The sequence below is a fragment of the Alligator sinensis genome, unplaced genomic scaffold, assembly GCF_000455745.1.
Source record: "Alligator sinensis unplaced genomic scaffold, ASM45574v1 scaffold708_1, whole genome shotgun sequence".
NCBI classification, from domain to species: domain Eukaryota; kingdom Metazoa; phylum Chordata; order Crocodylia; family Alligatoridae; genus Alligator; species Alligator sinensis.
The window spans coordinates 1421339-1431751 of NW_005842183.1; the positions used below are offsets into that span (position 1 = coordinate 1421339).

The 10413-nt window shown below is 40.8% G+C and overlaps 1 protein-coding gene across 12 annotated transcripts in view; it reads right to left on the reverse strand.

The window, feature by feature from the left end:
* The window catches only part of KIAA0586 (KIAA0586 ortholog), a 114499-nt gene that overhangs the window by 69725 nt on the left and 34361 nt on the right, over positions 1–10413 (reverse strand). For all 12 annotated transcript variants that reach the window (XM_025207145.1, XM_025207146.1, XM_025207143.1 and 9 more), the window contains 4 exons: positions 6612–6800; positions 5178–5368; positions 3633–3740; positions 2366–2446 (listed from right to left, as the gene is read on the reverse strand). In XM_025207145.1, the coding sequence (XP_025062930.1) occupies positions 2366–2446; positions 3633–3740; positions 5178–5368; positions 6612–6800 (569 nt within the window). The remainder of the gene's footprint in view (positions 1–2365; positions 2447–3632; positions 3741–5177; positions 5369–6611; positions 6801–10413) is intronic.

The following is a 10413-nucleotide window of genomic DNA, read 5'->3' on the forward strand; positions in this document are numbered from 1 at the left end:
CCGCGTGGCGGTGTCGAAAAGGTGGCAGTGAAGAGTGGGGGGGGGGGGGGGGGTTATTTTGTTTGTCTTGCCTGCTATCACTGTGCACCAATAAAATTTGCCTATTATTGAATGGAGAAGTCATGGTCAGTCTGAAACAAGGTATCTGGGTAATACATCCAGTGCCAACAATGTAACTGGTTGGATCATCAATGGTTTCACGTGTAACTGGGAGGACAAATCAAGTGGGGCTCTGCAGAGCTCTGTCCTAGTACTGTTTAATTTCTTTGTTAATGATTTGGAAAATGGAACTGAGTGCATGCTTAGCAAATCTATAGATGACACCAAGATAGGTGGAGATGCAGATGCTCTGGAGGGCAGGAACAAGATTCAGCAGAACCTTGATAAACTGGAAAAATGGTTCAAAATTAACTGAATTAAATTTAATACGGACAAGCACAAAGCTCTGCATTTGAGACAAAACAACTGCATGCACAAACACAAACTGGATAACGACTGGCTAGGTTGCAATGTTACAGAAAATAACCTGGGTGTTATACTGGACTGCGAGCTGAATGAACCAACATATGCTCTTGTAGGGGAAAAAAAAAAAGCTTATAGCATACAGGGCTATACTAATAGGAGCATCACTTGCAAATAAAGAGAAGTGATCCTTCCACTATTCAGCACTGATGAGGCTTTACCTGGAGTAGTGTGTCTGGTTTTGGATACCACACTTAAAGAAAAATGTGGACATATTAGAATGAGTCCAGCAGAGAGCAATAACAATTATTAGAAATTTGGGAAACATGATGTAAAAGGAAATGCTAAAACAACTGGCATTAATTTAGTCTGGAGGGAAGAAGAATGAAGGAGGATTTGATGAGTCTTCAAATACCTGAAGGGTAGTTATAAGGAGGATGGCGACAGACCAGTGATGTTCACCCTTTTTGCCCTGGAGGCTGGATGAGTGGTACCCAGTCCCTCCAAGGGTTGGATCTGTCCAGTACGACCAATGCAGCACATAAGGCCCGATTCAGCCATGTGGGGATAGTGGGTGTGACCTGGCCCCAATCTAGCAGCAGTGGGTGGAGGTTAGAGGGCACGGGGAGAAAAGGAGTGTGGCCCAGAAACATGGGACTTGGGAATTCAGCAGCAGGGGAGAGGAGGCAGTATTAACTGCTGCTGCTCCCCTGCTATCAAACTTCGACCTATGGGGAGCCCTGCAGGCTGGATGACATGGCACTACAGGCCAAATCAGGCCCGTGGGCCGAGGGCTGAGCAAACTTGTTGCTTGTGACAAGAAGCAACAGTCCCTTCCAACCCAACTTTTTTAGGATTAAAAGATGAGCCATTTGAGAACAGGACAAATTTGATCTCAGTTCATCCAGGAGTAAATTTACCAGTGCTGGGGTGGGGCTTAAACTGTTTTTAGGGGTTACATCATGCATTCACAGACGGACTCACCACAGGTTAACTCATTTAAGGTTAAAAGGGAGGTATTTTGCAGCTATGAGACAAGTGTATGTTTCTTCGTTCTGATTAGAACATGCTTTTCATGACAAAAAAAGAAAGGAACAAAATAGCCAGGTTTTCCCGTTTAACGTTTTTATGGACATTTCTCCATGCACATTTTAAGCAAAGCTACTTCTTTAAAAAGAAAAAGAAAAGAGGATTGCTTTTGATGTCTTAAATACTTCTGAGACTCCAGAGGCCTGATTTGATGCTTCTGCATTATGTTTGTCTTACACATTTTTAAGAATGTTGCATGTACCGTTATGGGCCAAACATGTGTTCCATTTGGAACACTTCTTGGTATTGTGGTTAAAATACGTCCCATTGCCAAGAGTAAAAGATAAAAGCAATCTGGGAGAAAAATGAAAGAGGAATAACTCATATTAGTGTTTGAAGAGCTTAGATATCCCTGCTATTTTATTCTTACTTCACAAATTGACTTCATAAGTAGCTCTTCCTTTTCATTTTTATATGATACATTTTTGAGCAAACAGACAAAAATGTTTTCAATTAGATTTAACAACGTGCTTTCAAATAAGTTCTATCATTTTACTATTTTTGACAGGACTGAAACACTTTTAGGCTAGATTTGCACTTTTTAGACTAACCAAAGTAGATCGATCGATCTCTCTCTATCGCACAAACTTTCATGAGCTGAATGCAAATCTACCATGCCTTTCTTGCTTCTCACAGGTTTTTGAATGATTAATGAATATTTCTGCTTCAATTCAATGGAAGGTTGTTCAAAAGGCAGAAATAATATTTTTCAAGTTGTTAGCAAATACTATTCTATTCCATATTTTAAAATAAGACCAAGAATATAATATTAAGTATAAAAAAAATCAAATGAAAGGAAAGGGAATATGGTTACCTGCATTACATCAGTCACATCAATGAAATTAGTTCCTGGAAATTTTATATCTTCCTCTTCATAATGTTCATGTTCTGGAGTCTGATAAACAGAATTAAAGTGTTACAGATCTTTCATTTAAAATGTAATTGTAAAAAAACCTCACACTGAGAATATGATCAAAGTCTACCTCTTTGCAAACTAATTAGATCCTAATCTCCAGTGGAAAAATGTTTTTCTCAAACAGCAGAACAAATTTCTCACACACCAGAAGCAGGAAATATATAGTTACTCTAAGTAGGTTTTAGTTAGCAATTTCTATACCACTGTGCCTCTACAGATTTTTGGGGCTTAAAAATGTGCGTATTAACTGCAATATAGGATGAGAGTGTATTTTATTCAACATGGTCACCATGAGGTAGAAGCACACATGCTGAACAACAAGGAATGAATAATAAGTATTTAAAAGTTCTCTCATTCAGTTCCTACTGCTCACCCTGTGCAATAAATAAAGCATGTGATCCCAGTAACCACAAGCTTTAGTTTACAGCCCCAACATTCTTAAAACCATCTTCTGCACAGAATTCATGTACAGCCTTCTCACCTTCTAAACACTCCAGGAAAGCTACTGAAAAGTTACAGGAGCAAGATTATGATCTAATATATTCAAAGGCTGAAGAGGGCCATTTGGGCCAGCTAATCCGACTTCCAGCATAATGCAGGCCCTAGAACCTCACCCATTTATTAGTAATTTGCCTGTGTGCTGGTGCATAAGAACACAAGGCTGCTCCTTTCTCCCATGCCAGCTACCTCATTTCATGAATCAAAGTGCAACATGGTAGAAGTAAGGTGGCTCCACATGGCCATTACTCCTTGCCCTGTGCAATTAGACAGGGAATGGGCATAAGGATGAAGCTTTTACTCCTCTCTGAGCTAATGCAGCTGCCAGCACAGATGGGAAGCAACCTATTAGTGCTATATAGCCCAATGGCAAATTACTTCTTTGTCCTCAGTACTCTCCCTTGGTTGTTACTGGGGTGGAGCCTGTTGTATCACTCCTTCCTCAGGGCTAGAGGGAAATTAATCTTCATCTTCCTAAAGACTGGTCAACAAAAAGGAGCTCAGAAATCGTAACAACCATTCAGTTCTTTTTTCTGCTCCTGAGTGAATCTAGTTTCCCTAGTAATGAAGGAGCACGGACTAAAATCATTTCCCAGTAACTGAGGAGTCATTCACTCGTATCCACTTATTGGAACTAGTTCCAACTCATACATGTTTCGAGTAATACCTGTATCTGAGTGCTGACAGGAGGGAGTGCTGCTTCTGAGTGCAGAGATGCCTCATTAAGGCTCACGCTGGCACTGGAAATACTGTCGATATCTACATTCGGCAACACCTATGAAGGCAAAACAAAAATATCCACTGAAGTCTCCCTTAGTCTGCTTCTCTTCGGCTTAAATTGTGTGTGGGAACATGAAGCCCAAACCATGCCTTAACTTTCTCCTTTCACCTATTCTTCTACCATTAACCTCAGCACAAGGTCCCCTCCTTGTTGTACCTGACTGAGACTGGATTTTAACAGCAGACTAAAATTAAAAAGAAGAAACACTCTGCTCTCCTCCCCTCCTACGTCAACTTCTCCCGATCTCCATTTAGTTTAACAACCTGACTTTTCACAACTATGCTAGATTGTTACCTCGCTGACATGCAGTATGACTTAAGTGTCAAAAACACCTCTGGCAACTTGACAGAATATGCCTGATGAGCCAATTCATGCCAATTACTCAAGATCCTGGGGCTGACTTATAAGTCAAGTCAGATGTCTTCTATGTGCATGGCTTTTTTTTTTTTAATATATGTAAAGCACAAACAGAATATTCATTTTATATTTTCCTAGAGTTGAAACACTACAACACAGATATAATCTATGTACTAGTACAATAAGTACAAAACTATAATGGTTGTGTTCTTTGCACTGACAAAGATTTTCAAAAAAGTTACACAAATGGATCAAAGGGAAAATGAAGTACTAATTTAAGTCTTTAGTAAAACATCTTCACATAAAACATTTAAGACTAAACTGGACAAAAACAGTAAAAATGTGCTCAGATGGGAAAAGTAGCATATTAGCAGGGGGGTTAATGTCTTCAATTAATTATGCTGTTTATCTCTGAGCTTCATGATCCAAACTAGTTGTGTTTAAAACTGAGGTCAGGAGGAAGATATTCCCAGCATATTTTGGCCTTCAGTTTGATCCTTCAATGAATCCAAAATACTGAACTTGTAATAAAACATTCTTTTTCATTTCCATGACAACAAGCTTGTATCACAAACATGGGATTAGGACATCAATGGCTGATTATTCAGATGGAAAACTGTGTTAGGAAGAAAAGCATATTCAAAACAAAAGTCTTAAAGGGCAAATCATTCAGCTGAATAAATTGCTATTTATATTAAATAATCTTTTTCAAATTTGCTCCAGCATGAAAGTCTCTCTGTAAAAATATTCTGCATAGGGCATTATCTGGTCACATGGCATGTATTTATGGGTGCCTTGGTTTCCCCAACCCCAAATCATTCTTCTATTCTGGCTAAGTAATAAAAACTACGTTAAGAGCTGCCAAAAATATAAACCATAACCATAAAGTGACTACATTTTGGATGATAATATTTTATGGTAGTGATAGCAAGAGAAAAAGCATTCACCAATTCCCAATCATTAAGTTAAAGACCAGGTGAACAATCATGTCTAGCAGCATTAATGCATTAAACACTGGCTGAAACTTCCATATTCAGTAACACAGCAATTGGCTTTTTTCCCCCCCCCGCATACCTGTACGGTGAGTTTAGGAGGATCCTTTTTTTCAGATTTCATCTCTACTACTGCTATGTTTGGTTTTTTCATTGCCTGACGCTGTAGTTTTGGAAAAGTTGGGGGAACAGAGGTAGTCACAGTGACAGGGTGAGGTTTGCTTATAATTACTCCTGCAGGCTGTGGTGAGATGCCATTAGCCCGTGTTTGACCTAGGGAAAGTCAAGTAAAAACAAAATAAATATAAAATCAATTAAATAAATAAAAGTATCTGGGTTTTTCAAGTTTTGTTGAAATCAGACTTTTGGTTTAACAGCATAATGAAGATATATCCCACTACCACTGGTCAAAATGTAGTTTTTTTCACTTAAATTTAAGGTTTGCACAGTTTTTTTGTTCTTGTATTACCCTAAATAATATCCCTGGATATTTTCCCTACTGCACTGCAGTCATTCCACTAACTACAACGACACCTAGTGCTGAGAACCAAAATATCTGCAGTAATTTGAACTGCTTGATAACTCAGGTCCCCATAACTGTGCCTTTCGCTACACCGATGAGTCTCCTCCTTTTTGGACACGAGGCACCTCTCCATAGCTTTTGTGAATTGAGCAGCATCTATTTTCAAAAACGAATTAATATACCACAGTGCTTAATTCCTTGCAGAGGCACCGGGGTTGGGGAGGGAATGGCAGGGGATTTGCCAAGCAGCAACAAGCCTGAGCCTGCAATTACATGCTTATATTCTCATACCTCAGGGCACCCTTACAGGATCTTGTGGCACCCCTGGGTGCCACACTATCCTGGTTGAAAATCACTGTACACAGCCTCTCCTCATTTTCCACTATATATTTAATACACAGGCCAGCTAGCCAAGATGAGCACAGGTCAGTGCATGACCTGTCCAGCTTTGATTTCAGTCCCCCCCTTCCTGTGTCTATATCTTTAGGTGTCAACACTGACCTCTCTCCATGCACAAACAACACTCAGACTGGAACTGCTTGCAAGAGGAAATCCTCTTAGTGGTGATCAATACAGAATGGTCAGGTTGGTATGACATTACTGGGATGGCTGGGTAGAAAAGATCAATTTAATCTACTTTTGTCACTGATACATACTTAGTTTTACAATGTACTCTGGTCCTCTGTTAGGAGGAACTTGCCTGACAGAATGGGTATCAGGTGCACTCAAATGAGCAGCACAAAGGCATACATAGTAGTGGTTAGGACAGGGCATGGCCAGAAGATGCATTGAGATCTCCACTGGCTCTGCTAGAGGAGCTCCTGTACAGTTGCATTAGAACTGCAAACTGACCTCCCCTAGCAGAGTCCCAAGGGAAAGGTAGCTGTGACTCTCCACCCATAAAGCAGCCATCACTGATACAGAAAAGCGCAAGGTGATGCAGCAAGGATTAATCGGGCCCATACAACAGATTGCGGTTTTATTTGTTCTTACCTAAAGGAATAGCCATAGGGATCAGGTGACCTTCAAGTGGACCACAAACAGTAGGTGCTTCTCTACTGGGACTGAAGAGATACTGATTTTCAGAAAATGGTGCAGAAAGCAGATGCTGTTTCTTAGGACTGGTTATTATTTTCTGCATGGAAGAGCTGGTTTGTGTTCTTGCTGATTTTACTTTAGTACCTGAAATAAAACGTCAAAAAGTCATACAACTCTCACAGCCATACAACACATGCTAAATCATGGATTAGTATAAGCTTATGTAATGCAATATGATTCCCATGATTAGGCATAAACTTTACAAAAATAAGATACAGTCAGTCAATGGTCTACAAATAAATAAAAGCATAAGTAAAGACATGCTATTTCTCTCTCTCAGTAGTGAAAGCAATGTAGATGGGGCTAAATTTACAAAACGCTGCATAACTAAAGTCTGACAAGCAGCACACAAATAAATTCAGAGATGTAAAGAATGTACATGAGGATGCCAGTATAGGTTAGCATTATGTGTGCAAGTCAGCATGTAAAAAGGAAGTCTTTAGTGACATGCCAAATTCCCAGGTAGTAATTTAGTAAGTGAAATGAAGGGCTAGGTGAATTAGTGGATTAGTTCTAGAATAAGGAGCTATTCACTGCCATGTCATAATCAGACCAGTTTAGCACTTCCTGAAAAATGTGAGTGTCAGACAGCTGTTGAGTGAGTAGAGGTACAGTATCTAGACCAACACACACAGATTTTCCACACTAAAACGCACTCATTTCACGGCACCCTTGCCTTGAGTGGCTTTTCTTTGGTCTTTAATTTGCACAGTAATCAAACAGCTACAGAAAGAGTGGGCAGAACATGACAGGCACGTATTCACGAAAGAAAAAGAGAAAAGCCAAACAAGGATTCTATTGTTCAACATCCCAAGTAGTGAGGGGAAGAGGAAAACCTCCATTTAAACCAATTAAAACAGAAGATTTTAATTCTTGAGGTTTCCCTTCCATTCAGATAACATTTAATAAAAATTCAAAAAATCTTAACAAACAGAAACTACTTTGTTTGAAATCAAAGTGTACAGAGGCATGGTTAGCTGTGTTCTTCTGGAGTCAGGCAGAAGGTACAGTAGAACAGCACCTTAGAGACTAACTGGTTCAGAGAGGCATGAGCTTTCGCAGGCAACAACCTACTTCACCAGACGCTATGCCTTCTGATTTTGACTTCCATCTGGGTAATTGCATCTAATCCCCTGCTATTGCAGGCTACTGTCACATAAGTAGGGGTCTACTGAACTCGAGAAGGCAGTGAGCTAATTTCGTGAACAGATACCGGGTCCAGCCGCCATTTTTGCAGGCTAAGCACAGGAGGGCACCCCCCGCCCTCCGACGCCTCCAATTGGCCGAGGGGCCCTGGCAGTACCGCCCCTCCCCACAGATTGCCACATGGTCCAAAACCTCAGGTTAATTACCCTGATTAAGCCCAGGGAAGCCATTAACCTACATGTTATTAAGCACAGACTAATGGCTTTCCTGGGTTTAATCAGGGTAATTAACCCATGGTTTCAGGCCATCCCCAAGCAGCCGGCTTCATGATTTTGGTGGGCTTGCTACAAATTTACTGGCAAGCAAAATTATGGAGCCTGCCCAAATTCGTGGTTTCTGTGAAAATCATGCAATCACAAATTGGGTAGGTCCCAACATATAAACCCTTTCAACACTGTGAACCTAGAAACAGCAATTCTATCAAGGAGAATAATCTCATCATGTGGTCCAAAAAGAGCTAGTGAAATCTTTGCATGTCCGAATAGGAGAGCAACAAATAGGAGTTATGGGGGAGATTTGACATCCATACATGACATAGATAAGACCAATGCTGAAATCCACTCCTAGTAGCTGCATTTTGAAAAGGATATTGGAAAACTGCATGCAGAAAAAAGGCAAAGTGATGCAAGTGCTGCATCATGCATTATGATGAGGGAATTAAAGAGCTCAACCTATTCAGTTTATCAGAAAGAGCTTGAGGGATGACTTGATTACCATGTTTAAGTACCTCCAAAAGGGAAAACACCAAATACTAAACTAAAAAAGGAGAATCAAAGCTAAAAGCTGAAGCCAGGCAAATTCAATTTAGATTAAGTCTGGGAGCCATTAACCCCAGGGACAAACTGCTAATTAAGTAATGGATTCTTCATTTCCTAATACCTTCCAATCAAGACAGCGCACCTTTCTTCAGGGGCTGCCCTAGCCAGACAACTTAAGCTTTGTCAAATTCAAGTTCCTGGACCCAGCACAGAGAAAAATGGCTGCAATTTCAATGGTCTCTAATATATCCAAAGGGTCACGCTAGGTGATCTAGTGAACTCTTCTGACCTTAAACTCTTTAAATCTATGAGCAAGAGCAGAACATTGCTGTGTATCCACAGTGCAGCCAACTGAAGTAATTGCAGAAACAAGGTTTTCACAGCAAGAACAGTTAAGTACTGAACATGCTCAGAGTATCATTTTCAACAGCTTTTAACCTTCCCTTTCTCTTGAAAACCAAAAAATTACTCAAACATCACAAAAAGAAAAGGATTTCTGCTGAAACATATGGCAAGTGCAAAATTTTTCATTTGATTTTTTTTCAGTCACAATTAACCAAATGAAAAAGCTTCTAAAAACAGACAGTAAAATCTTTCCTCATTCACAAAACCCAAAATTAAAAAGGGATGGTTCTTTTTATCCCAGCTTCCAAGAAGAATTCTTGGTCTGCTATCAGACAGAAACATGTGCGCCAAAAATTTTTGAAAATAGGTCCCCCGATGGCCACATCAATCTTAACTAATAACAGACTTATTGCAACACCAATATAAAACAAGCTAAATATATATTGCTGTAAAAAAAGTGAGTCATCTTAAAGCTGCATTTGCTGGATATGCCTAGCATATGTAGTCCATGTTTCTGAACCATAAAATAGGGATGACAGCACCCAAGTCCCGTAGATTTCTATCTTCACCTTAGCTGATAGTTTGCTGTTATTCCACGTACGTTCCTGCAATAGCTTGAAATTCTTAGCTGCTTTTCTGATTCAGCCAGTTCAGTCTGAAGGTCAAGACCCCGCCTCACTGTAGAACCCAAGTAGCAAAAACTGTCAACACCACCAAGAGATTTATCCTCTAGGGACATCAGGTATTGGTTCTTCCACCCCTTGGTACATGATTGCAGTCTTCTTGAGATAAATTGCCACCCTGATGCTCTTGCATGACTCAGAAAATCTGTCCAAGATTTTGCAGGGAAGATTCACTGTGGGCAACCAAGGCCAAATCATCTTAACCAGAAAGTCTCTCAGAAGCAGTTCTTTCACCTTAGTTTTTGCTCCAAACCTTGCAATGCTGAACAAGTCTCCATCTAGTCCGGCTTGAAGATAAATGGCCATCGCTGCCGTTTTTAAATGCACGAAGAAGGAGGAATGAAAAGTAGATTGTGACAAGGGGGCCTCCCGGGGGCCGTGCTCCACGGCCCGTCCCCTGTCTCTGCGGGCAACCGCCCGCCTATCTCGCCCACCACGCCTTTGATGATAATTAGTTCAATTAAGATGTTAATTAAGCGGGAGGCTGCCCATTGTAATGCCCCGATGCCAGGGGGCGCTCTGCGGCTCCAACCTCCCCTAATACCGCAGCCCAAGCCTCGCAGATGGCATCTTGATGTTCATATCCTCACCGGCCCCACGCTGGGCCCCAGAATCATCCTACAGGACCCCTCTACGATCCTCTCCTCTCAGGCGGCCACTCCGCCATCATCCGGGCTACCTAGCCCCCCCAAGCCATGTTCACCT